General features: G+C 28.0%; 6 protein-coding genes across 7 annotated transcripts; 3 read left to right on the top strand and 3 right to left on the bottom strand.

Annotated features, from left to right (window-relative positions):
- Positions 1-624: 624 nt before the first annotated feature.
- On the bottom strand, positions 625-2,124 carry LOC111039251. Its single transcript, XM_022322658.1, has 4 exons — positions 2,003-2,124; positions 1,669-1,842; positions 865-1,018; positions 625-795 (listed from the first exon to the last, which is right to left on the bottom strand). The coding sequence occupies exons 2-4, from the start codon at positions 1,797-1,799 to the stop codon at positions 727-729; spliced, it is 354 nt and encodes a 117-aa protein (XP_022178350.1). The 5' UTR covers positions 1,800-1,842; positions 2,003-2,124; the 3' UTR covers positions 625-726.
- A 76-nt stretch (positions 2,125-2,200) lies between these two features.
- LOC111039249 (probable phosphatase phospho2) lies at positions 2,201-5,733 on the top strand. 2 transcript variants are annotated; one of them, XM_022322656.1, is made up of 3 exons: positions 2,201-2,484; positions 4,418-5,069; positions 5,432-5,733. In XM_022322656.1, the coding sequence occupies exons 1-3, from the start codon at positions 2,413-2,415 to the stop codon at positions 5,437-5,439; spliced, it is 732 nt and encodes a 243-aa protein (XP_022178348.1). In that variant the 5' UTR covers positions 2,201-2,412; the 3' UTR covers positions 5,440-5,733. The 2 variants fall into 2 exon arrangements, with proteins under 2 accessions (XP_022178348.1, XP_022178347.1); XM_022322655.1 differs by lacking the exon at positions 5,432-5,733 and having other exon boundaries at positions 4,418-5,249.
- LOC111039250 (transmembrane protein 203) lies at positions 3,317-4,221 on the top strand. Its single transcript, XM_022322657.1, has 2 exons — positions 3,317-3,431; positions 3,651-4,221. The coding sequence occupies exon 2, from the start codon at positions 3,738-3,740 to the stop codon at positions 4,161-4,163; it is 426 nt and encodes a 141-aa protein (XP_022178349.1). The 5' UTR covers positions 3,317-3,431; positions 3,651-3,737; the 3' UTR covers positions 4,164-4,221.
- Positions 5,734-5,854: 121 nt separating the features above from the next.
- On the bottom strand, positions 5,855-10,275 carry LOC111039248 (dnaJ homolog subfamily C member 11). Its single transcript, XM_022322653.1, has 12 exons — positions 9,998-10,275; positions 9,788-9,917; positions 9,597-9,729; positions 9,421-9,534; positions 9,217-9,347; positions 9,030-9,126; positions 8,667-8,969; positions 8,482-8,598; positions 8,214-8,405; positions 7,892-8,147; positions 7,310-7,442; positions 5,855-5,994 (listed from the first exon to the last, which is right to left on the bottom strand). The coding sequence occupies exons 1-12, from the start codon at positions 10,064-10,066 to the stop codon at positions 5,960-5,962; spliced, it is 1,710 nt and encodes a 569-aa protein (XP_022178345.1). The 5' UTR covers positions 10,067-10,275; the 3' UTR covers positions 5,855-5,959.
- A 2,995-nt stretch (positions 10,276-13,270) lies between these two features.
- On the top strand, positions 13,271-20,108 carry LOC111039254 (tyrosine-protein phosphatase corkscrew-like). Its single transcript, XM_022322666.1, has 13 exons — positions 13,271-13,793; positions 13,925-13,992; positions 14,075-14,197; positions 14,266-14,623; positions 14,970-15,146; positions 16,012-16,165; positions 16,230-16,309; positions 16,369-16,524; positions 16,596-16,763; positions 17,742-17,937; positions 17,997-18,148; positions 18,229-18,521; positions 19,678-20,108. Exons 2-13 carry the CDS (start codon positions 13,982-13,984, stop codon positions 19,796-19,798), a joined length of 1,989 nt encoding a protein of 662 aa, XP_022178358.1. The 5' UTR covers positions 13,271-13,793; positions 13,925-13,981; the 3' UTR covers positions 19,799-20,108.
- A 2,367-nt stretch (positions 20,109-22,475) lies between these two features.
- LOC111039262 (protein lunapark) lies at positions 22,476-26,032 on the bottom strand. Its single transcript, XM_022322681.1, has 9 exons — positions 25,671-26,032; positions 25,008-25,049; positions 24,735-24,913; positions 24,475-24,673; positions 24,289-24,412; positions 24,062-24,223; positions 23,432-23,641; positions 23,253-23,348; positions 22,476-22,989 (listed from the first exon to the last, which is right to left on the bottom strand). Exons 1-9 carry the CDS (start codon positions 25,695-25,697, stop codon positions 22,955-22,957), a joined length of 1,074 nt encoding a protein of 357 aa, XP_022178373.1. The 5' UTR covers positions 25,698-26,032; the 3' UTR covers positions 22,476-22,954.
- Positions 26,033-27,551: the final 1,519 nt, after the last annotated feature.

Here is a 27,551-nt window from a genome sequence, read left to right as displayed (position 1 = left end):
AAGAAATTACTAATTAGAACTATGGACCTTGGTGGCAAGGGAAGCCAAACAATTTAGTTATTTTCAATCATCACTACGAAACTTGGTTCCATGCCCCAAAATTAATAATGATCTGCTCTGTAGGGTAGTGCATAAAAATGCTCAATATATAGTGTCTAACTTGCATTTTAGCCATTTTTTGAATTTTACATGTTTTGTATTTTAGCAGAACCACATTTCAGCTGACAATATTATAGCCAATGTCTAAATTATTGTTTGACCAAAATAAATTGGATCAAATACAATTATCCAAGATATTATTATAAAGATAAATTATAATATATTGTTATTGTAAAAAAAAATATTATTTGTACTAAATATGTCAGCAAAATTATTTTTGAATTTTTCACAGCCCCTCCATACTTTGTTATAATTATTTGAAAATCTTAGGTAAAATAACCTTGTGAGCCAGAATATAAATTAATTAGATACCATTGTGAATTTGTCATCAAGTTGATCTAAACTAAATCTTTATGATCAATAGCCAATAAGTAATTCAGATTACGACAGACTATATTATACAATGTAACATAAATTTTATCTAATAATTTGTTACAGGTATTTTTATTTAAAATCATACAACAATTAACGATCAATGTAATATTTATTTTTGGATTATTCACTTTTTCATAGATTATTTTTCTGGATCATATGTATACTAAATTTAACTGAATAAATAATATATAATTATTCAACTGGCGGTACTCCCAATTCTTCATCAGTCCACTCTGAGTAATCAGGAAATGGAAAATCTCCCTATAAAAATACAATTCACGTATATAAATATATTAAAAAGAAACACCATGTCATGTTAGATATACATACAAGCAAATGTTCAGGTTCAGAGTAACATTTATACAAAACAAATGCCAAAACTATTCCCATTGAAACATCGGCAATGGTATTATTCCTCTTATCTTTTGCGCCAAAAGGTATTTGATCACGATAATGGAAATCATAGTTTAAATCTAATACATAGCTAAAACAAATCAATAAATATACAATAATTACATTATACCTACCAACTAGAACTTAAGAATAATGATGAAATAGTACGATTTATAATTTAATATAATATATTTAATAATTAAAAAATTAAGTAATTATAATATTTAATATATTTAATAATTTATTAAGTACCTAGGCACTAACAAACATTTAAAAAAAAAAAAAAGGTAGGTTTAATTTTATTTATATTTTACTTGTCTCAACGGTATTAAGTATGAAATACATTTTTTTAATCTTCAAAACAAAGCAACACATTCCACTATTTGGGGATCGTATTATGGCATTTGGGAATAATTCATACATTTAAATACTAAAACTCATTCTATTAACCTCTGTTCTTAATCACTTACAACCGGTCACGGTATCAGTGCCTTAACTCATACCGATACATATTCTATCATTATCTTTGTCATATTATATACAATTCTATTTTTATTTTTATTTTTCTTTTTTTTCTTTTTGTTAATGTCAATTTAAGTACTATTAAACCTAATTGGTAGTAAGGTAGGTTTAGGAAAGATTTGGCTACAAAACCACCACAGATGTCTGGAGGCTTACCAGATGGAACGTTTTACGAATCATACAAGTCACGGTCATTACTAAAATTTAAGTCGTACATACTCGGAGTTCAGTGATTCCCTTGGAGCTACTGATTTGGTCAGTGCTGACGACACATGCAGAGGTCGAATCTGTTTTAATATGCAGCACACATTCCTGGGAACGGTTTTTTTCAACAAACTTAAACCGCTCATGGTTTCGAGTGATGAATTTCAATGGTCAGACAAACACACGTACCTATAAATTTCAGATAACAAAAAACAAACTTACAACGCCGAATCCGTGTGTTCTAATTCTACGATTAGTACCACAGATATATAAAGTAACTTTATACATCTGTGATTAGTACTGATCGTACTTGTCAGTAATCAGTACCATAGAAATATACTGTACTTACCTATTATATTTGTAGTCAGCCCTCAGTATTAGCACAAAATAAAATATAGAAGTTATTCTGTGCCCTGTGGTAGTAGTTACTAAATAGTGTTGTTGGTCTCTAAACGTTATCATCTTATCAATTAGGTATCCGATTAAAGACATTTTAAACAGCTGTGAATGAAAAAGCGTGTAAGAAACTCGTGAATCGTGATCAGACGATCAGCATCAGTTACTATCTTTATCTGTGGGCTTGATAAACCAGTAAACCGCTGTAAAACCAACCATCGCCTATTAATATTCATAGTTGCACTTTTCAAGTTATTCAACATTCGCTAGGTGGCAGACCCTTATGAGTTATGATCAAATAGTTAAAAAATTAAACTAAATTAAAATAAATTCTAGAACTTACAACTCATAAAATAATTTTCCATGTCCTCCTTATCGACATCAGAATCGGTTTTGGTGAAAGAACTATTTGTTTCATCAAAAACACCTGTGCAGGTAATTATATATTATAATTTATAGTATGTACTAAGGTACTGAGTACTTAAGCAGTTAATATGTTAAGTCGTAAGAAGATTATTACAAACAATAATACCCGACGGTTATCACCCAACGCACAACCATTAGATAGATGAATATTTAATTTTTTGAATGACTTACATGTGTAGTTAGCTATAGTCTGTATTGTTTTGAATTCTAAATTCACAAATGTAACTTTTGGGTTTTTGCTTTTTGGACATTAAAATTACACTTGATCTTTCATATTATTATACTTGCCAGATAAGTACTCACTAACTGAAAAGTTAATTCATAAAGTATTGTTCAATAATTTCTATATTTTTTTAGATTTTAAACAATCGTGAAAATTATTAGTTTGATGTATACAAACCTAAAAATTATAATCATGTACCTAAAGAAATTATTTTTTTAATGAAATATTGTATATTTGCATGAGTTTTAAATATCCCTCTTAAGTTGCAATACTGTCCATACTGTTTAATTTTGTGAAATCCATTGTTGTTAACAATAGTTGTAACTTATGTGTCCGTACTTCATATTATAGTAATATATTGTTATAGTAAAGTTATTATTATTTACTTGTTAAAATTGTGTGTATATAATAATACCTATATTAAATTAGTGTAAATTTAAAATAAAAAACCAGAATAAAAATAAGTCATGTTTATCATTATTTTTACATTACATTTTTCTATTAATTTCAAAATTATAAATTTCTACATATTTGGCTTTAGTTATTAAATTTAAAATTTTTTAGTGTCATTTAACACGAGCTGCCAAGCATCTAGAATTAGATAATTCAGTTTTAATATTAAATGGTCTTGGAAAAGCCATCAACACAACAATTGACGTTGCTTTGAAGCTTCAGGAAAAATTTCACAATACAATCAAATTGGATATACAGACATCTACAGCTGATATAAAAGGTATGTGTTAGAACATGCTGTATGGCAAAGTTTAAGTTACATTTTGTTTGGTCATTGCATGCATAATTTCTCTCTGTTCTGTGAGATAACATGCCAATTCTTCATTGAAACCGCTGACAGGGATGTGCAGAAGTACTAATTTTTGTTGGTCCGAGGCATGTTCTCTTGCTAAACAGAGTAAATTTATTCTATATTTTAAATATATTTTTTTTTTTATAGATATTTTGGAGCCACTGAATGAAGATGATGATTATGAATCGAGAATACGTTCACTATCTTCTATACATATAAAAATAACCAAGTAAAATGTTATTCGCATTGCAAGAGTTGGTGAGATGGTTGGGGCTGACGGTCTTCGAAATGTTGGTGCATCTTATTGCCCTGTTGGTTTTTACAATTTTCTTGGCACTACGATTAGATGATGTCGCTTTTGCATCAACTATACCCGGTTCCTATGATATATGGATTGTGTTTTCACCCTTATTTGTAGCAGACGCGCTATGCACATACTTTAATGTCATTGTTTTGATACGTCTCTACATTGAAGGTCACATCAAAGAAGCTGTTACAAGAACAGTATGGTCATCAGCTTTATTGTTTGTGTGGTCTTTATTTAAAGTGTTACTTTGCAGAAGACTAGCAGGGATTTCAAATCTGGATTATTCAGAAATTATGTCCCCTATATTCATTGTGTTACAACTCATTGCCATACGTGCATGTCAGCTACACTAAAACATAAAATATATGCCCTTGTAATTTTTAAATATAAATATATAATTTTTTTACATTACTCTTGTTGTTTTTTGATAAATTGTCATATTATATTATATTTTAATATAATATTATACTATAAGTCCCACTGTGTTTCTACTTTTTAGTTATGTGGTAACAGAATTTTCTAAGAACAATCACTATTATAATTTATTCATAAAAACCACTTTATTTTATTCTTAAAAATAATTCTAAATGACACAATATTATTTTAGGAACTTGAAAATATGTTGGCAGTTTTCGACTTTGATCAGACAATAGTTGATGGCAATTCTGATATAGTTGCTATTGATTTAATAAATCCTACCAATCTTGTACCAGACAGAAAAGATTACCCAAATAATTGGACTCAATATATGCAACGAGTATTTGATATAATAAAAACTATCAAAATTCCAGCTGAACAAATAATCGATGTTGTATCCTTAATGAGACCCAATGATGGTATGCCAAAGCTGATGAGAGCGCTTTATGAAAACAATGTTGATATCATAGTGGCATCTGATTCAAATACATTGTTTATTTGCAACTGGTTGAAACACAATAAGTTGTCAGATACTGTTTCATGCATTTATACAAATCCAGCTACAATTGTAGATAGTGTCATTAAAATTGTACCTTACGCTGTTCAAAACAAATGCAATAGGTGTACTACAAATATGTGTAAAGGAGACATTGTGGAGAAACATGTTTTAAATAACAATACAAAATACGATAAAATATTATATTTCGGTGATGGTCAAAACGACTTATGCCCAATTTTGAAATTGACTAAAAATGATATTGCCTTTCCGAGGTCGGGTTACATATTAGAAAACTTGTTGAAGTCTCACATAACACCAGCAAAAGTAATGCCATGGTGTACAGGTGAATATATTTATGAGTTTTTAAAGTCTTCTAATCTAATTTCAGCTTAGATCCATATGTAAGATTGATTTCCAATAATTATTTGCTTAGATAACTCATACAAGTAATTATTATTATGTATAGATTAAAAATATTGTATTTACATTAAGATACTTACAATTTGTATTATGTATTTCAAATAATGATGTAAAATATTCATCTGTTCAGATAATTAAGTTAATATTTAAGTTAAGACAATTATTCTTCAATAAATATTTTCTAACTAAGAACCATAAAAGTATATTATACTGTTATAAAATAGTCTAGAGCAGCGGTATCCAATTTTTTTTTTTAAGGCAGACCGAATCTGAATTACTTTACAGATACATAAATTAATGGAGATAGAACTTTTCTATCAAATAAATCAAGGTGATCACTGACCACAAACAAGATTTAACGGCAGATTTATTATTTACCAGGCTACAGCAATATTAGCGGATATTTAAATTTTTTCATTGAACAATTTATTTTTGTAATCATAATAATAGCTTGTTTTATTAAAATTATTTTTACTATTCTTATGCACAAATTTAGTAAACCTAACTGCAAGACCTCTTTCTGGTAACAATACATGTCTAAATTGTAATAATTTTTTTAAGGTATCTGAATGCATTTGTTAGGTTTAATAGTTTAAAATAGAATACTTAATAAGACATAATCTATGGATTGGTTAACAAGTCAAATATATATATACATATATATTAACAAAAAAAAACAAATTGTAAATAGAACAATTTTATTCATTATTATCTACCAATAAACGTACCAAATTTTAACAATAAATTCAACACAAAAAGTGAATAATAATGGTTTATCAAACTAATTTTTAAATATATTATTTGATTCTTCAATCAAGATGGCGGTGTAGCAGTTCTAACCAGTACAGCTAAAAATAAAAATCATTAATTACTATAAAAATTATTTTGAGTAAAGAATGATACAATTATTATAATATAATTTTGTTATTATGTAGAACATTAAAATATTTAATTATTTTTAAAACATTTGCTATTTAGGGACCATTCTATTTTATAAAATATTATATAACATACAAATTTTCTGTCTATATTATTCGATTAATTATTGTTCCCTATATATTTGTTTCATGCAAGTATTTAAAAAATTTTAATTTATGTTTAAATTAGTTAAATACTATATATGGTAACATTGTATATACAATGATAAGAATTTTTCAACCTAAAATCTATTAATTGAATTGATAAAAAAAAATATTAATATAATATTTTAAAAATTACTTTTTTTAAGAATAAAATAGTTTATTTACAACTATTGTGTTGGTTTATATATAAAAAAATGTACCATTCATATTAAATATAGATACATAGGTAAAATATACCTGAATGGCTAATCATTTTAGTGTTGTACATAATTTATGCTTTTTTGGAAAATAAAATAATTTTTATATGAACTAAATATAAGCTAATATTTTTGGTTACGTGTAAAACAATACCAACGAAAAAATAAAAACTCTACTGATGTCTGATACAAAATTAAAAATAATATACAAGCGATAACACGCAAGAATGTGTACGTAAATGGGAAATAAAAAAACCATAAAATCAGACTGGCACCATATTATATTAGCATCAACATAATATCTCACAATGAACATTATCTTTTGACTCTAACCATATTATTTGATAGTTTATGAAACAGGTAGTGCATTTTAATGATATATCTGATTTATATATAATGAAAAATATTTGTCTGATTTGAATGACTGAACACTTCTATTGGAATGTAATTTAATTATTTTAACAGATTCTAAATATATACATACATTTAGAACTATTTATGCAATCTTTGAAAATATTATTATATTAATAGTTGATTGTTTTATATGTAAATTGCAATTATTTTTGTATGTTAATTTGAAATATTTATAATTTATTCTATAAGCTTTATTAGTTAGTAACAAACATTTATATACATTAAGGATAGAGATACCAAGACAATAAACAATATTATGTTTCAAAACGGAAATGTTAAATTTTGATAAGGTTAAAAACATAAAATATTTTTTATTTTTTATTAAATATAAAGTTTTACTGAGTGTTTTCATCAAAACTTATTGATACGCAATATGCAATTGGAATATTAGTTGATCATAAGATGTGTATATTATAATTATACATAAAGGTATTTTTCAAATTAATTAATGAACACCAATTTTTACTTACAATGTGGTCTTGGTATTCGTAGAGCTTCATTATCATTAATTTTTACTTCATAGTTTTGATCTCTGTGTGTGTATTCAATAAGTAATACTTTGTCTTCTCCAATACACGGGTCATAAAATCCAGGTAAATGACACTACAAAATATTTTATAAAAAATTGGGGTTAGTATCAGTAGTTTTGATGAAATAATGAATTTTCAAAAAATTATATAATTATTTTTTATTTACGGGATATATTAAATAATTTAATGTCCTCATACAAAATGTTTTACAATTTTTTCTCAATATGAGATAAATTAAGTATATAAAATTGACCCGGCCAACAAAAAGTTAAAGTTAGGCTGCTTTACTTGTTTTATTGTTTTTTGATTGAATTAAAAAATTCATATAAATAAAAAATAAATAAATAAATAGAAGGCTAGTTAATGTTCTTTACTTAGAATTTATAAAATAGTTATGACAGATCAACAAATGGGATAATATTATCAACAGTATATTGAGTTTATGCTAATGTATACAAAATAAAAATAATTTGTAATGTTATTGATTAAACATTATTTTTTAATAAATATTTCAATAATTACTTTTGTAGTGGAGTGGAGTATTAATTGTGAATCCTTAACTAAACACTGTAATGGAACTGTTACATCAATAACATTTGGTTGTAATGTATCATTATCGTCAAATGACTCCCCAGATTGATTTATTAGTTCAGCATTACCATATTTAGCAAATACAATAATTAATCCACGTTTTTCAGTCTCTTCCCTCACTATTCTTTCCATTGTGGCCATCATCAAATTTATGGCTGACAATGCTTCTTGACGCAATTCTCCCATTCTAAAAACACAAATATAATAAATATGAATGTAAAAAAAAAAACAATAAAATCATTTTACATCCAACCTTTTTTTATTAATTTCACGTTGTTTGTTAATTTTTCTATTCTTATAATCCTTCATGATTGGATCCAAAATAACATTTTTTGCTACAAACCAGGAAACAATAGGTACAAAAGTTGCATAAAATATCGGAGGTGTAATCACATCATGACTTAGAAGAATGGGAAAAATATATGTTTGACTAGCTCTTACAAACCTAAAATCAAATTGAATTGGAACATTTACTAGATATAATAAATTATCATTCTCATATTAATTAACTAATAGTTTACTTTATTTTAAGTGTAACTCCATTTATCACATCAATTTGGACAGTAGCTGCAAATGTGTTTAGTTTAGATACTTTTTTTTCAACACCATATTCAAGTTTTGAATTCAAAACACCAGCTCTGAAAATATAAGAAATTTAATTTACAGTGCACAATGTATTTATTTATACTTATGTTTATCTATATACCTTGCATAAATTCTTAGTAACAAGTCTTGTTCGATAAATTTCCAAGTATATAACATACTTATAGCCGGAGCAAGACCAATTTCTAGCTTACACATACAGTAACTTCTTTCAGTATTATGCTCTACTTCAGTTGATAGACTAGTATGTTTGATTGAAGTTAAACGGCCGCCAAGAGATATATAACCAGTAGTTCGGGCACCTAAACTTGTGCCTAACAATACTCGGCCAACAGGTTTTAACATGCCACTTGATAAATCATTCAAACTTCCTTCAACTGTTCCAAATATTGTTTTTGTTATCATTCTAAAGTCAATATTATGTATTATATGCAGCATCGGAATAATGTAAATAAAATATAGTTACTTGAATACTTTAGCACCCACATGTAGGCCATTTCCAGCAGTAACATCATACTTAACCCATCCATTGGAACTCAAAAGTCTTTTATAGCTACTAGATACTAAAGTTATTTAAAATAATAAATATTTAAGACCTGTTGTTATATATTCACTGGATTATATTAAATATATATATATATTTGGTTGTATACCTGAACCCGAACGCGATGATAAATTTCCACTAAGCACGATTGTGTCACGTAAAGTAATAGGTGCTTCAGTAGACATTGACATAGTCATTGACGATACCTCAATGGTAGGTATATAAAGATAACTATCGTCTCTAAATTAATAAACTAGTTAATCAATACATTTATTTGGAGAGTAAGCAAGGTTAGATATTAAGCAAGACTTACTCATCATCAAAATCTAAGTATTGATTGGGTTCAAAGATGTCAGTAGCATCAATTCTAGCAGTAAATACACCTCTAGCATTTGTTCGAAGTCGCAACATTCTTTCCTCTCGATCCCTGACAGAGAATTAAGTTGATAATGTTATGTTCATTGTTATATTTATCTTTATGTTTTCTACCTTGCTAACGCTTCATATTCTTCTCGAATTTCTTGTGGGGTTTTTGTTCGATGAACAATTTCCCATCCTTCAGTTTTTAGGCCTTTTACCCCGACGCAGTCATAGATTGCCCTCTGGTGTGGGTCTTTCAGAACTAGAATAAATGCACATTTAAAAAAAAACAACCAAAAACCAACACAATGGTGATATACCTTCATAAGCCTTTTGAGTTTTGTTGAATAATATTTCAGCCTGTTTTTTCTTGTTTTCCTCCACATGTTTATCAGGATGATAGATCTTACTTAATCGTCGATAAGCATACGTAATCTCTTCTGGTGTTGCCTAGAACATTTAGTATTACAATTATTGTGAAATCTTTAGTAAAATTCTGCAAAATATAACTGTATTTATTATTGACTAACAGACTTTGGCAGGTTCAATACTGAGTAATAGTCTTCTTCAAGAAAATCGTTTTCCGAATTGGAATCCATTATAGTCACGATTGAAGACTGCAATACAAACAACACTAATGTTGTCCAATAATATCAACAATCATATTTTTAAAACGATGTTAGACTAAACGTATCCCATTTGCGTAATAGTTTATACAAGCAACAAAACAATCATGAAAAATATAAATAATCATAAAAACTTAAAAACTGTATTATTGCTTATTAGTTATTATGTAATATTTTTTTTTAAATGATAACAGTTTTCCAATCGTTTCTGTTCGGTCTTGTCGTGTTAAGGTTATCATGGAACAATAAAAATACAAATTTAGGTGGACAATATCTTTAGTTCCACAAAACGCTTATTCCAACGGTCTTTTGTTCTAAAAAAGATAGGATCAAATGATGAAGTCTCAAATAACTTTCGGTCGCACACGAATTGCGTACCAGACGTCCAGACCAGGTAAACGAATCTTTTTGAATGAATTGCGTCTCGGACTCAATTCATGTTACCTTTTTATCTATAGTTGAGTGGTTCCTAAAGTGATATTGAAATAACAAAGAAATGTCAGGTTATACAAAAAATTGAAACTGAAATCAGTGAAATCATAATATCATCATAGGTAGAAATTGTCAAATTCACATGTTTAAAAAAAAAAATTGAAACTATGAAAATATAATATCATAGGTTTAAAACTATAAATTATAAGTCATAATCATATTGATTAAATTTTGTTTGTATTTATATTTATTGGCCAATATGTTAAAATAATTTTTAATAGTGATTTCATTATTTTATTATTAATATTATTAACAATAATTATTTTTGTTAAAACATTTAAAAATATTATGAAAATTAAAAATAAATTTGGGAACCACTAAAAAATTTTTTAAAGCAAATGAGCAAAAAGTAACATGAATTGGGTCCGGGACACAATTCGTTCAAAAAGGTTGGTTTAGCTCACTTGGTACGCAACTCGTGTGCACCGATAAATCGCTTCCTCTGCAGCTGCACTCATCCGTGAAACTGTTTTTTTACTGGAATTATTCATATGCACAAAATGATTTTGGACTTCTATACGTTTTCACTTTTCAACCATATTAATCGCACAACTTAGACCACCGAAACGTAGTGATCTGAATTTGGAAGAAATACAAATTTAAATAGACACACTCTCACAGTCTCACTGCAACAAGATGCCTAGGTACATATTCCGATATTCGCTGTGCGTGCCGAATTAAACACGTCAATACAAATTTGTGTTAAACTGCAACCGAGACAAACCTCAAAACATTAATCGCAATATTAATATATCTATCGCAATGTCAATATGTCATATAGCTTCAAAATATAAAGATACGACGATTGAATATGGCCATATGGGTATACCCACGGCTAAATAACTAAGTTATTTAGCCATGGGTTATACTTAGGTTATATACCGGCACGTGCAATGGCCGATTACCGAAAAATATTTTAAGTCTTCAAACGTTGTGGGCCAACTGGGCGTTGTAAGGTATCTCGAAGTCAGATACAGTCTTTCACTTGGAGAAATACTTTCCCTCATATAAGTATATATTTTTTAACTAGTTAAGTTAAAAGTAATCAAAAAAAAAGTAACTTTTAAGTTTAAACTCTTTGGCTAGTTACTGCCCAGCTTTGTTTTTCGTCCAGTGGTCCGATCCCGTGTGCCGAGTTACGCCGTCGATTCCGCTGTAGCACCGAAATGTTAGTCTTCGTCGCTAGCTCCGTGCTTTGGACTTTCGGCGTCACAACGGTTGTCTTCAGCAATTGCAGCACGGCCTGGTGCACGACATACCGTGCACAACTTTTCATGTATGATATTTTATTTTATTTGTTTCAACATTTTAAAGCACTGCGTTCATTTTACAAAGACGTAATATTCACGTATTTCGATGTAGGTACCTTATGAGTTATGATTAATTTATTTTTTATCAATTAGTGCGTATACGCAACTGAATTCGCCACTCCACCTTCATAATCATTATAATTTATAGTATTATATATTATTCAAGTATTAATACAATTATTGTGCTCCAATAGTTGCCACTTATTTTTTGTATTAAAGAGTACGATGAGTCAGTGATCTGTAAATCGTTACAATATATGATATTAGAATTTCGAAGAATTTCGCATCGTTATTTTAAGATAAAATAGATACATAGTGTAAACTTATAGTATAAATCATAATAGATGAATTATTCTTCACTTAAATAGTATTGTTAAATATTATAGCTAAATATAAATGATAATAGCCACGAACGGTCGGTCCCATGAGATCCAAATTATATTACCTATTTATTGGGAAGTACATTCAAAATGAATACTTTTTATTAATTCGATTACATGGAAATAAGTGATCGGGCCGTTACAATTTATATTTATAATTCCTCATTTACTTCTAGTTGAATATATTAGTTTTCACTGACATCACGATCTCTCACCACTTCTATCAAATTATATCACGAATTAAGATATCTTAATTCGTGAATTATAATTATAATTAAGGTACAAACGGTACAATTATACAATATATTATATAGATATATTATAATTTTTTTTTTGCATTCCCCAATCACTGCACTGTTACACCTAGTATTTTAACAACTATTCCTACTTAATACTCAGTAATTACTAATTACTACAACCAATTCATTAAATTAAATTATCATTCAATTGCAGATTTGGAAGAATTATTGGCTAGTGACATAAATATATTGTGGACAGGGCCGTATTACCGCTTAGGCTGTATAGGCTAAAGCCTAGAGAGTCAAATTTTAAAGGGCGCGCAAAATTTTTTTTGGTGTGACCCAGAAACTACGTTGAGATATTAGTAAAATATCGATACCTATGTAAATTAGGCGGTAAATTTATTTCAGCCTATGGGCCGTAAAAACCTTAATCCGGCCCTGATTGTGGATCAATATTAATCGTTGGAACAAATATTTCTTGGATAAATGAGCGACAGGAGCACAGTTTCGTGGAACAAATTATATACATTTTATACCAATCGACTTTGGGACAATGGTTTTGTGGAACAAACGGTAGTGACCCGCGACGGCGGCATACCTATTCCGTATTCGCTAATCAGAGAGTAGCGCAATCAGAGATAATATAATTCCGGATATAAAATCGTGCTATACATATATATACACATAAATATGTGGGCGCAATCGTCTGGCGGCGCGGCGCCGTTGCGGAGACCTTGAGATGCAGTTCCTTCCGCAGTTCCGCTGCGTGTTATCAATGTTATCTAGTTTCGAAACTTTGCGAAGTTATTTTGCGAGTCAATAGGTAGGCAATACCACTACCACTTTAACTACTTACAATCCCATAATAACAATATACGTATTATTTATTATTATTATTGTGATTTTCATAATAATATTCGTCGTAAGATCGTAACAGTTTTTTTTTCTCTTTTCGCACACCTCGTTTGAATAGCGTTCGTTTTATTTATTATTATTATTATTATTATAATAATACTCTACTCACCGTTCGGATAATTGTCACTAAACACACGGTCCCGCAGGTACATTGTTTTTCGCGTCTTGCAATCGTTTCCTAGTTAATTATGCGTATTATGCGAGACGATTGTTCCGTCGTTGTTGTTGCGATGGTCATCTCCAATGAAGGACACACGGCGCATTAATATTCCAAATGTGTAGGAAATCGTTTCTGGTTCACGCATTATTCCGATCAATTTGACAAAACCACCAAAGCGCCTTCTGTAGGCTATGAGATTATGTGAGTACTTATAAAAAACGTTTTTAATAAAAATGAAAACCGTCCGAAAAAATTATTCCTAGTTCCAGCAAGTGTTGTCGCGATACTCTTTGTGCGGTTGTAATGATTCATTTTTAAATTTATTTTTGCAGCACGTAAATTAAAAAGCAGAATTTTTGCACATTGTGCTTCTGTAGTAATTCTTCACAATGTCCAGAAGGTTAGACATACTTTTTTACTTATTCATTATTATGTATTTATTTTATTGTTCTAATATTACTCTTTATGCCCATTTTAATCAGATGGTTCCACTCGCATTTAAATGGCATGGACACTCAACGTATACTTTTAGATGAGGGTGTCGAAGGATCATTTTTGGTTCGGAAATCATACAGCAGAAAAGGACAATTTGTCTTATCTGTTAGGTAAATTAAAATATAAAACATTTCTGTTACATTTTTGAGATCATGCATTATTTAATTTTTTGTCTTAGGCATGGCAATAAGGTTAACCATATAAAAATTCATAATGATGGTGAGCTTTTTGATCTCAATGGTGGTGAAAAATTTAATACATTGACAAATCTCGTTGAACATTATATGACTCATCCACGGGTACTCAAAGAACAAGGTGGCATACCACTACCTCTATTAATACCAATTGGTTCACCCGAGCCAACCAATGAAAGATGGTTTCATGGTCAAATGTCCAGAAAAGAAGCAGAGTATTTGATTTTAGAAAAAGGACGTCCTGGTAGCTATTTAGTACGAGAATCACAATCTGATCCTGGAAATTATGTGTTGACTGTTAACGTTGATGATAAAGTGGCTGAAATTAAAATTAGATTTAATGTAAGTATTAATATGTAATAATGTGTATGTAAAACACTTTAAATATAAGAATCAATAATAATGTAAAGAATATGTAACTTATATTGGTTATAATAATAATTATTTAGTATTTATAATAGAGCCCAGAAACTAACTGAAATAATAATATTTTATGAACTTAATTATTTTTATCATAAAGATTAATCAGATACCTATTATTTAAAAACTAAACCATAGTAATGTTGAATCTATTAACTTTTATTTTAGTCTTTTAAAAAGAAATTAATAATTATAAAATAGTATATTTATTTTATTTTATAATAAATTATGAAACTGTATTCAAAATTTAATATTATACAATTTTTAGGGAGAAAAGTATGATATTGGTGGTGGAGAAGAATTCTTGTCGCTAAATGATTTGATGAAATACTACAGCTTTAATCCGATGGTTGATCATAATGGATCCGTAATGCATTTAATGAATCCAGTTAATGTAACAAGAATAAGTATTGCTGGAATCGTTGATCGTGTATTTAAATTGAAGGTGAGTTATATTATGATTGTACTTTCATCTCTTGAACATGCGTATCCCTTGATATTTTCTGAGTGAAGCGAGTAAAAGTAATAGAGATGAATGATAAACATATAGATAATTTGTTTGACTAAAAGCAAACAGGTTGATAATTCCAGAGATCACAAGTTCCCCGTATAGCCGTTCCACTGGGAACGCTCATCGTATTAATTTTACTTAGGAGGAAACTTCTTAATTTCTTTTTTTTTTAAATCATTTTCTTGGCTTGGTGGTGGCTAGAGTTTGGATGTTGTAGGTATTTCCTTTTTTTCTATTGGTCAAACATGACTCTAGGTGAACAAATAAATAAAAAAATAATTATTAACAAATTTACTTCATACTATGTTGTCAGTACGTAAGTTCTCAAAAAATTATTTTTTTTTGTAAATGTTACTTACTAATGTGTAACAATCACAGTATCCGATAAGATATGTAGGATATGTATTAAATACAATTAATTATAAAATAACAAGTTTTAAAAAAAATTGTGCTTTTGTCTAGGGTTTTGATTGCGTTTTTGCTTTGTCTAAGTGCTTTTTTTAATGTTCTATTGAGCTATAGCATCCAAACTTTAATGATGGACCAATATTGACAAATACATACACTGGTTTTCTGTGAATGCTGACCATTGTGTGTGGTATTTTTGTTAAAAAAAAATATAAAAAAACTTCCAATATAATTGTTAGTTACAATGTTTGTCCGGACTAAAGGAAAATAAAATATAATGATCCTAACTTAATGATAAGATACTCAATATACCTACTGTACAGAAGAGCAGGTTACTTGATGGCTTTTTAATAACGATGAATAATAAATATTTGTTAATCTTATGTTATAGCATCAAAAATATCAACATTATGCATTTGGAACTGGTGGGTTTTGGGAAGAATTTGATGTGCTACAACAATGGGAAACAAAACGAGATTCAACAAAAGATATTGGTTTTTTATTAGAAAATAAATCTAAGAATCGATATCGTAACATTTTACCATGTATGTTTGTTTTGGTAATAAGTCATAATAATGATATGATTACTATTATTTATAACTGTTTTAGATGACCATTCTAGAATTGTATTAAAATGTTTCGATAAAAGTTTACCGGGTGGAGACTATATCAATGCAAACATGATCAAAGTAATTATTTTACTTTTCTTCAAATAGATTTTTAAAATAACTATATATTATTTTTTAAGCTTGAACCATTTATTTTGGCCGAAAAATATGAAACACGTAATTACATTGTGACTCAAGGTTGTCTACGTAATACAGTTGATGACTTTTGGAGAATGATATGGCAAGAAGATTCCCGCATTATTGTTATGATTACAAAATTGTTTGAAAAGTCTAAAGTATATAACCATTAGTATTGTATTGTTTTAAATAATATTTATGAATTATAAAAATTAATTTTAATTTTTAGGAGAAATGTATGAAGTATTGGCCAGATCTAGGTCAGTCGTGTGAGTACGGCAGAATCACAGTTGAAAATCTTGGAGAGTATGCCCACCAACAAGACATGGTTGTGAGAATGTTTAATGTCAGTCTTTCAAATTACAGACATAGAAGAGTACTTCAATACCATTATACGGTAATAAATATTACATGTTAATACTTTTAATAGATGCTGAAGACTAGGGTTCGGGACCTTCTTGCACTTAAAATTATCAAAATATGTATGCAAATATGCAGTCAAAATCGTCAAAATATGCTTTAAAATATGCAGCTAATTTTTTATTTTGTTTTTAAAAAGTGCATAAGGTACATTATAAACTATTATTATAAAAATAAAAATTTAAAAATTATGTAGGTACTTAATATAATAAAAATAATTTTTACATGGGTTACCCATCTCCATCTGTATCAACCTAGGATTCATTAGGTTTTACCACAACTATACTATTGTCGATAAAAAGGTTGGTTATTAAGCGATAAAGAGACTATCGTCGTAAACAGACGTACGTGTTAGATACAAAAGACTATGACCATCCAATTATGATTTTTCCTGACAATTTTACGTTTATAAAAATATAAAAATGTGAAATATGCCCAAATATGTTAAAATTGCTAAAATATGCGCTTTTCTTAAAATATGACGAAATATGCAAAAATCTGCTAATTCAAACTTAGTATTTAATTTCGTCATTTTATAAAACATATTTATAATTCACTTAGATTAGACTACGACCACTACAAAAAATCATGCAAATGCAAGAAGTCCCGAACCCTACTGATGACCTACTACTAATATGCACTTTAGCTTTTAATAGTTTTTCCCATTTAGACGTCAACTTTTTTGTTTACAAAAAAATAGCTTATCTTATAGATTAGTGATTTTCAATCTGGATGTATTCAGTTTTTCAGTTGCTAATAAGCCATACCGCTTGTTTATATGCAAAAAAAATACTTTTCCAAACAAAAATTGAATAGGTATCTAATTTGAGTTGTTCCATAAAGAATAAGAATCACTGTTATGGATGGTTTCTTGTCTCATTTCCTGCTACACTTGCCTCTCAAATATAATACTGTCACTTAAATTATTTCTTTTCAAAAATCAACAAAATTTTAGGGATGGCCGGATCATGGAGTTCCTTCTGATGCAGGGTCGCTTCTTGACTTACAGTTTGTAGTTAATGCTCGCCAGTTCGAAATAGAAGCTCACTCGGATGTTACACACCCTCTAACTGTACATTGTAGTGCTGGAATTGGGAGAACTGGTACATTTGTTGTTCTTGACATTCTTATTGGTCTAATAAACCGAAAAGGTATGTGTTAAGACTTTTAAATAACAGTAAAATGTATTAAAATTATTTATTTATGTTAGGTCTTGATTGTGAGTTGGATATTCAACGCACCACTCATCTGGTAAGATCATTTCGCCCTGGACTTGTACAATCTGAAGCACAATATCAGTTCATATATACAGCTATAAATCACTACGTACAATCAGTATGTTCAAGAATATCAGCTGAAAAGGTTAGTATTTAAATACAAAACTTGGTTTTTTTGTTGAGTAGAATGATGAGTTTTTTTTAAAAATAATTTATTATATTTAGAAAATTGAAATGTTTGGTCGTGAATACTTGAACATAAAGTATACGGATGAACTAGCAACAGTTGTAGGTGAAGAAAATGTGCCAACTTTAAACCCCTGTACAGCTCAAAGGGTCTTAAAAAATGCTATTACATGCAACACCTATCCTACGACCGATTCACCTTTAGTTTCTCCTACTCTAGACAAATCAAATGTTGTTGAACTCCTTGGTTATGACCCTGGAAAACCGCATACAGAAACACAGGCAATAGTGACTAATATAGATTCGTGTCCTAATTCACCTACTTCTAACGTGTAAGTATATTTGGATTAATTTTATCTAAGTTATTGAAATGAATTACCTCCATTTTGGTGCTAAAATCTAACTTTTTACTCATTAGAAAAATAATAATTCCTAAAAAATAGTTCCTAGTGCCCAAGTATAATGATTTTAAAAATAAGTATACATATGAATTTATATTCAATTTAAATCAAATATTAATTCAACTTTATTTTTAAATACTAGAAAATTTGTGAAGATATTAAGTTTATTTATTTATTCACCAAACAATTAATTAAAAACATAATTAAATATGAAATTAAAAAAAAATATGTAGTTGTTATTGTATATAATCATAGAATATTGTAAAGAGTATTTAATATTATAATATAATTCTATTGTTTTATTTGTGTTTCCCCTATAATCTTTACTATATTTCTTACTGAATTTGATAAGTGTACATATATCTATAGAATTTAATTGTTGAGTATTTTTTTTTTAATCTTTATGAACTTTCTTAAATAATATTAACATAACTATAAATATTAAACTTAGTTTAAAAATTAAACAGATTAAATACTAAATAGATTATTAATTTTATTGTACCTGTTAGAAAAATAGGGATATATTGTCATTTATCAGTTACATGGTAAATGCAGTTTTTCTTGAACTCTGTGCCTCGACTAAAATTGGTGATTAGGTGTATTATGGGATGTTCAGATGCTTATGACAGTAGATCAGTGAGTTTAAGGTAATCAACTATAATCTGAATAAGAGTGATAGAGTTGAGTTAAATGAAGTATAAAAACAAATAAGAATAATTATTATATTACTTTTCTACTATCTACAATGAGATAATTGAACCTATTCAAAATATTAAAAAATACCTTTTTATAAATTAATGATAAATTTGGTTGGAATAAGTAAAATAAATCAAATAAGGGGGTGTTGGTGATAGGTATAAATAATTCTCTTTGCCTCTCTCAAAAAAAAATGTTCTTCGTGCTGCCATGTATTGTTATATACAATTAATAATCATAACATTTATTTAAATTTATAAACATGTCACAACTCTCAAGCTATTTTCCTATTATTATTTTTAATATTAATATTATGACTTGTTCTAAGCTTATATGAGTATTATGCCTTTTGATTTATATTTTAATAACAAGTTTTATGTTTCTGTTATAGATTTGAATTACATTCCTATGAAAACATTACATCACCTTTACCATCAAGTGAATGTGATATTGGACCTCCACCAATGGAAGCTCCTCCACCACCCCCACAGTCACCTATTTTGATATTATAATTTTAACTTTATCCCAGTCTAAATATGTAGGCAATTATTTTACATTTCATTACATTACATTTTCATCAATCATTGTATCTCATATTTTTTATTTAATAATACATTCGTTTTTAAATAACACATCATTTTTAATTGTTAATTTAGTTATGAATATTGATATCTTAATTAACAACAATTTAGTTTACTAAACATTCCTGGTTTTGGGCCAATTAGATAAATAACCGCTAAATATTGACTGTTAAATTGAATATAATTAAAGTTTGGCTACCATAGTTACAAGCCAATTCAGTTTGTTAAATTAATTAATTTATTGTTACTCATATTCTTGTATTATTTATTTTTATTGTTAATAAATATAGAAACATTATTGTAAAATGTTATTACTTATATCATTATTAAGTTTTTAAATAATAAATGAATATAATTTCAATATTTATTAATTGTACATTTTTTATTTTTTATTTTAAATTATATAAGATGTCTTATTTTAAATGTTAACAAAATAGAGATTAGAATAATATTAAGAGGATTGCATGCATTTATGTTCATGCAATGACTATCAGAACTAATTTCCATTCTAAATTTAAAAAAAAAATCAGATGTTACGTCATATCAATTTGTACAGCTACAGTATTCATACTAGCTCAACAACTTTGGTACTTGTGGTTGATTTTTAGGTATCAAATTGGAATATTGAATTATTTTACTTTGTTTTCAAAAAAAAAACAATAATATCATGGTACACTTAATACTTGTCAGTTGCCACTATAAAGGTCACAACTCACAAGTGTATAAGAATAATGTATATTTTAGATTTTTTTTGTCTGTGTACACGAAAGTAATCGAAAAAATGGTTTCATATTCAACTTCATGATCTTTTCCCTATTTGGTGCATTGGAAGATCAAAATTTTAAATTCCCAGTAGTTTTCAAAAGCGCCTACACGAACAAAAAAAAAAATTAGGGAAAAACCAGAAATTTTACACAAAATCAAATTGTCTTATCCTAAAAAAATTACTGTAGACATGAAATGTTCACTGAATGTTTATATTAGCATTTTCTTTACAGTGTGTTTCTTTTTAAAGGTAACACTAAATAATTCTGTCCAGTGACATCAGATTCATATCCAGTTTTCGGTAGGAGATAGGGAATACATAAATACACATTTCTTAATGATTTTAACATTTTTAAATCTTTCAGTGTGTGCATGCGCAACACGACTTGCATTTTTTAAATGGCAACAGGTGTTTTAAATACCAAATTCCGATAGATCAAATTTTTTTAAGTCAATTTGGTCCTTTTCACCATACCTCTAAAATCAAAATTGATTAAATGATAACGAGTTAAAGTTACGATTAAAATTATTGAATTATTCAACAATCACCCTAGAATTTTATGAATTATTATGAAATTTCAAGCATTTTTTTTGTATCTGTAGGCTTGCAGACATTAAATCATTTAAATTAAACTTTGAGGAGTTAATTAACATTGAATAGATGTAAATGTATAATTTACTAAGAAAAGATTTATTAGATAGTTATTAGACATTTTTTACCCAAATAAATAATAGAAATTATTAAAATTATAAAAATTGTGTTGATTAGTTTAATTTTTTCTAAAGAAATACACTGTATACCATTCAATTTTCAACTCATGTTGATGTACTTATACACAGACGACATTTTAGATTGGTATTAGTTTTTTGAAAATTAACCTCAATACAAATTTTTTGTTCAGTCAAAAAATTTGAAAATGTAATATAAAGTTTCTTAAAGCTTGTTAGTAGATATTAAAAAAAGTTTAGGGTAAATCCATGATCATTTCTACACCAAATGTTGATTTTAAAGTTTTTTTTACTTGGTAACATTTTCAAAATCCGATGTCATTTAAGCTATGGACATTTTCAATTTTTTTTTAAATATTAATATTTTGATAAAAATTGTATTTGTTAGGTTAAAAATCTTAAAAACTGAATACAAATGCAAATTTTTTTTATAAGCATTTAATGTTTAAATGTTCACAAAATTTACAAATTATTTTATAATTTAAAATGTATGTTCAGTTTTTATATCTAAGGCTTTAAAAATAAAAACAAGATTCCATGTAAGTAAATACTGTAACTAAAAAATATTTAAACATAGTTTTTATTTTAAGTTATTTTAAGTTCAAATTTGAACGAAATTACATATTAAAACAAAGAATAACGATTTCAGTTATTTAATTGTAACTTAAAAATACTATTCTTGAGTACTTGAAACCTTTAAAATCTATCATATTTTATACACATGATGACATTTTTAGTGTAATTTTTTTGGCAAAAATTAATCTTACCTACTGTAATACTAGTGCCCAATAGTAAAACATATTACCTTAATCACAATAATATCACAAATATACTTCTATTTAGTGACATTATAGGCTGACAAGACCATTTTTGCTCAGAATCATTTTTTGTAATTCTTTCTTATTTTGTATTTCTTTTGAGACCTATGCATAGCAGAGCGTTACCTACTGACCAGGTTTTTTTAATTACTAAAATTCCAGGATACTGAAATTATTAACAAAACCTTAATTATTGGAAGTAACAGCATAATTTGTTTGATAAACATACTGAGCAACAGTCGTAAATAGTCTCAATGGTCAACACACCGGGTACTAAAAGTTTATGTTGTAGCTAATTATTTGGATACTTCAAACAATTTATTGAATTAAATTACATATTAACTCGTACAACATTCAGCATTAACCAATATATTTATATTTATCAGTCGGTAATAAAAAAATAAACATGTGTATTACATCAACCAGGAGATATAAATTCTGTCACAGAATACATATACATTTCCTTAAAAGCAAAGTATTAATAAATACTTCTATAATACATTGTTGTTTAAAAAACATTTTAATTTATGATTGATTATATAATACAAATATAATATTAAAATACCCTGTATACATTATTAAGTTGTGAACAAATGTTAAATTAGAGAATTAGTTATGAATATGTATTTATAAATATTCCCATATTATAATGGAGTTAATTGCAACCTCTGTTAAACATTAAATTTATAACAACAACAAAAAATTAAATTAATTATAACACCATTTTATTACCCCCCTACCCACAATGGTTGGTTTTATTTTATTGTGAGTGCCGCTATAATGATTCTTCAGCTAATGATGCAGAGTTATCTAAAACATTTAATAAAATAATAATTAAAAGGAAAAACCATCTACTTAAAATGGATTTATAGAATAAGAACCTCAGACTAAAGTGGAGACTTTACCCACATAATGTATTGTTTTTGTCTCAGACACACTCAGTGCTAACACTGCTTTGTCATAACATACTAATATTTAAGTTCAAAAGTTTCAATTGTATTACAAAACTATTGAGTTGTACATGCGGGAGTTACATCTTCTTTAATTAACTATTTATTTACATAACAATTTACCTTTTAATTCTACTTGGTCTTCAGTTTTAGAATTTGAATTATGTGATGATGATGATGGTGGATCCACCAACTCTTCAATTGTGGGACCCGAATCATCTAAATCAGCAAAATATTATATATGTTTTAAAAAACATAATAGAATAATATATAATATAATATAAATATATATTAAGTCTTACTAATTATTAAATCTTTGTGTTGATGCTCAGAATGCTCACTCTCATTTGTGTCTGAATCACTTTTTGATATTTCATCAGTTATTTCTTCAATAGTTTCAGTAGATGCAACACGTCCGTTTTGCGTTAATGCACTGTTGTCATAACTAATTGCTAATTGAGGTCTAGGCTTAAGAGATGGATTCCACTGAGAACAATATGCACATCTGTATGCTAAAATCAAACATTATTCAACATAAGATTCATAATATTATTTTCTTAATAACTATTTGACTTACTACTAAGTAATAATGAACACAAATACATTTGAGTTTATATAATGAAAAGAAAACTTAAATAGAACTAAACACAATGCATGTAAACAAACTATTACGGTATCATTAAGTGCCAGTCGCCAGATGTACATAGAATTTAATATTTTTTTTCAATCAAATTCAAATAAGTATCTATTTAATGAATAATGTATTTCCATGCAAAGACCAATGAAAATATTAACATACTTTATATATAGGTACACATATACACAATTATAATACGTGGAACTAATGTTAACAGTAAAATGTTTGTAATAGAATAAACATGTAAAATTCTGTTTTAGTAATAAGTATAATTTATGAAGTTTATTATTCATACCTAAGAAGTCGAATTCTTCTTTCCGAGCCATTCCATTATGAGAACCACATGTTCTACAAATTAATGCATATCGATTTTGAGGTCCATCGCCAAGAACTTTATCAGCTAAACGATCAAATATTGTACGGTCCCTTGAAAGTACTGGTCTTGGAAGAGTTAACCCTGAGTAAGATGGTTTTTATTTAATAATTCAAAAATATGTAACAGTACAATTAAATAATTCTCACTTGGCTTAACTGCTGACGGCATTATTGATGGTGGTTGACCCATATTCGGTGCCCTAACCAGTGGCCTACCAGAAGAAGCATAGGGTGGCCTATTGCTTGCAGATGGAAGTGCTCTTTGGTTCATCTAAATCCAAAATACTATCTAACATAATGAATATGAATAAAATACAATTCAGATATACTTACAAAGTTTTGAGAAGTCATGGATTGAAGTTGATGTGGAGCATATTTTTCTAAAATTTCTTTTGCTACTTTAAATGTTTCTTTTTCCATTACCTCATCAAGTAGTTTTTTCTTTACAGATTTTAATTCTATTAATTTTTTTTTATATGTTACTATTTTTCGATTATAATACCAAACATCAAATTTATAATAGTATAGAGCTCTGAAATAATAATTGATATTAGAACCTACCACATATTTAAATTATTGAAATAAAATCTTACATGATTGGGTATGCTGCAAAAACAGCCATGATATAGTTATTTTTAAACAATTCATAAGGAATTATACCAAAGTAATAAAGTATACAAATAAATCCATACATAAGAGCTGAATGGAACACTATTTTATAATAATTTATTGGTGAAGTATTTGAAGTCATATTTTCGATGTACATAATTTCCTGTAACAATATTTTAAAGTGTAAATATTAAATAAACATACTGATGCTCATTTTTAGTATTAAATTGCACAAATTATTATAATATTTAACTTACATCTTCTAAGGATTCCAAAACTGCTTTTGTATCTTTTTTTTTCTACAACAAACAAAAACACTTATTAAACATAAATATAGTGCTATAACTTCTGTATTTTATTTTATGTAAAAATATATGTGTAAAACATACGTAAGTAAAAGGTATAAAAAATGATCCCAACGATTCATATTTAATCATTTATTATATCAGCTACAAACAAGAACTATAGGTAAATCATTCAAAAAATAATGAATAGGTACCAAGTTAGTGGTGTTATATAATGGTGTAATATATGGTGTTTTGATTGTCATATCCACTACTTATTCATCACAGAAGTAGTAACAAATCATCATAATTAATTATCAATAAAGTAGATCAAAGTATGTTTTTTACTACAATTTATGAGTTGCTTATAAAAAAAAAAATTGTGCAAGTATCAATTGAATTGAAGAAAGAAGAAACACCTGTGGCAAAAAATCAAATACTTAACTTTGTATATTTTATACTTTGCTTTGCATAGATGAAATTATTATTTAGAATAATTTTATTACAATGCCTAAGTACATATTACAATTAAGTTGGTTCAGAAGCAGAAAAGAGTATTGTATTTAAGTATTTTTAAGTATTGTGTACTTAATGTGTTCTGTAATATAAAGCCAGTTAAATATTTTCAAGACTTACTTTAAATCGCGCGAGTATGCTGCCCATCTTTGGCGATTAAGTATTCCACCAAATACACCTTCTTGACATTGAACGTAGGTCTAAGGATTTTATTAGTTTTCTATGTTAAGGCTGCAGCCTGTGAGAACTGAGCACGTCTAGGCACTACGACAGTCGTCAGTCTGTTGCTATAAATATAGTCATATCGCAACCGCCAACCGTAATATGACTAATGCCTTAACAAACAACGATTGACAAAAAAGCCAGACGACCAACAGCGGTAAAGCACTGAGAACAAGTGGATAACGAAAAAACTTATGAGTAGGTAGTAATAAATAATGAGTAATGACGTTTATACTTTATAGTTGATTTGGAACCAAAAAGCAAAAATAAAAAACCGTAAAATGATAAGGGCAATTTAACGATAACGAACGTCATGTATCAAAGACATTCTAGATCATCAGTCGGAGCCCCTGGAGGTTATCAGTAATTTGATTGTATATAGACAGTTGTCGTGGACAACTTACTTTAATTACTTACTCAGCTGCCGCATAATTATTGATAATAATGTCACAGAACAATATTGGCCAAATCATAGACAAAATACATTATGTCTATAGGCCAAATAATATTATGTATATCTTAATCCGTATTATTGGCAATTGCATAATTAATATTTAACACATTTTTACGATTATGATTTATGGCACTGATGATAAAGTGGGTTCGATGTTCATCGTAAATTATAATGTAAATTGTATTCTATTATTTTTCTATTTTGTAATTTGTGATGCAATCATATCAATATTATTCAGTATTCATAGATTATTGTTCGTAGTGTGTTTTCATAGGCATAAATTAAAATTAATCATTTTTTACACATACACGGGACCAGTGGCGTACCCAAGAGGGGGGGGTCCTCCCTAAGGTTAGGTCCCCCCTTGGATTGACATAATTTAAAATGTATAAGGTGTAAACCACTGACTGTATAATATTTTTACATGTTAAAAAATTTGGACCCCCCTTTGAAAAATTCCTGCGTATGCCCCTGCACGGGACACATACATAAAATATGTTTTCGCGGAGTTAACGAGAGTAGGTTGAACTTAAAAGTTAACGATAATTATTGTCTGTCAGTATTGTTTAGGTACTCTACTTAAACTACGGGTGTGTTGAATAATTTGCAAAATTTTCAATTCAAAAATTTGAACTTAAAAAATGCTCATTAAAAAAAAACGTGCCTAGGTAATTTTAATATTTTTAAACTTGCTAGTAAACAACGTGTGAGAAACCTTGTATTAAATTGTAAAGCTTTTTGACCTTACGATAAATTGTATCGATGTATACTAAAAACTAAAAAATTTTAATTGACTATAAATAACCCAAAACTCAAAAGGAGTCGAAACATTTCTACCTAGTTATCATGTGATTCGTGAATTTGTGAGTTTTGTCAACATTTTAATTTTTAACTTCAAATGCTCATAAATAATGTTGTGAATTTACGTTCTACTCTTTTTAAATTTCCACTAACAACAACTTATGAGAAACCTTCTACTCAATTGTCAAGTATTTTGACAGAGCAAAAAAATTTGTATTGACAATAGTTTGAAAAAAAAAACAATAATAAACATCGACATTTTCTTATGCCGATAAATAGCTGTGAAAGAGTCAAAATATTTTGAAAACTGTTGTGGACGGAAAATGCTGCAAAATTACAGCATTGTTTATGTACATACATTTGGTGAAATTTTCGTGTAAATATCTACCTAGGTTTTATTTTTAGAGCTATACCAAATAACAATATCGATTTTTAAAACCCTAGTTTTGCTTAAAAATCTCTGTTTTCCTTAGTGTTGTTTTCCCGACGAAAACTATTGGGAATTTTTCAATATTGACTCCCCC

The sequence above is a fragment of the Myzus persicae genome, unplaced genomic scaffold (genome assembly GCF_001856785.1).
Source record: "Myzus persicae strain clone G006 unplaced genomic scaffold, MPER_G0061.0, whole genome shotgun sequence".
Classification (NCBI taxonomy): domain Eukaryota; kingdom Metazoa; phylum Arthropoda; class Insecta; order Hemiptera; family Aphididae; genus Myzus; species Myzus persicae.
Note: the sequence above shows the minus strand (reverse complement) of the source record. Positions and strands in the feature narration are given on the sequence as shown.

What these genes read in the sequence shown, in the direction of transcription:
- LOC111039251 (XM_022322658.1), bottom strand. Translation starts at nt 1,799, where the DNA reads ATGAGCGGTTTAAGTTTGTTGAAAAAAACCGTTCCCAGGAATGTGTGC. An exon ending in AGGGAATCACTGAACTCCGA is followed by an intron (nt 1,019 to 1,668) that starts GTATGTACGACT and finishes GATTTGTTTTAG; the next exon opens with CTATGTATTAGATTTAAACT. An exon ending in CTGAACCTGAACATTTGCTT is followed by an intron (nt 796 to 864) that starts GTATGTATATCT and finishes GTATTTTTATAG; the next exon opens with GGAGATTTTCCATTTCCTGA.
- LOC111039249 (XM_022322655.1), top strand. Translation starts at nt 2,413, where the DNA reads ATGTCCTCCTTATCGACATCAGAATCGGTTTTGGTGAAAGAACTATTT. An exon ending in CATCAAAAACACCTGTGCAG is followed by an intron (nt 2,485 to 4,417) that starts GTAATTATATAT and finishes ATATTATTTTAG; the next exon opens with GAACTTGAAAATATGTTGGC.
- LOC111039254 (XM_022322666.1), top strand. An exon ending in ATCGTGTATTTAAATTGAAG is followed by an intron (nt 15,147 to 16,011) that starts GTGAGTTATATT and finishes CTTATGTTATAG; the next exon opens with CATCAAAAATATCAACATTA. An exon ending in ATATCGTAACATTTTACCAT is followed by an intron (nt 16,166 to 16,229) that starts GTATGTTTGTTT and finishes TAACTGTTTTAG; the next exon opens with ATGACCATTCTAGAATTGTA.
- LOC111039250 (XM_022322657.1), top strand. Translation starts at nt 3,738, where the DNA reads ATGTTATTCGCATTGCAAGAGTTGGTGAGATGGTTGGGGCTGACGGTC.
- LOC111039248 (XM_022322653.1), bottom strand. Translation starts at nt 10,066, where the DNA reads ATGGATTCCAATTCGGAAAACGATTTTCTTGAAGAAGACTATTACTCA. An exon ending in AACTCAAAAGGCTTATGAAG is followed by an intron (nt 9,730 to 9,787) that starts GTATATCACCAT and finishes CATTTATTCTAG; the next exon opens with TTCTGAAAGACCCACACCAG. An exon ending in ACGAATACCAAGACCACATT is followed by an intron (nt 5,995 to 7,309) that starts GTAAGTAAAAAT and finishes TTTTATTTTTAG; the next exon opens with CTGTACTGGTTAGAACTGCT.
- LOC111039262 (XM_022322681.1), bottom strand. Translation starts at nt 25,697, where the DNA reads ATGGGCAGCATACTCGCGCGATTTAAA. An exon ending in TTTTGGAATCCTTAGAAGAT is followed by an intron (nt 24,914 to 25,007) that starts GTAAGTTAAATA and finishes ATATTGTTACAG; the next exon opens with GAAATTATGTACATCGAAAA. An exon ending in GCCGTCAGCAGTTAAGCCAA is followed by an intron (nt 24,224 to 24,288) that starts GTGAGAATTATT and finishes CATCTTACTCAG; the next exon opens with GGTTAACTCTTCCAAGACCA.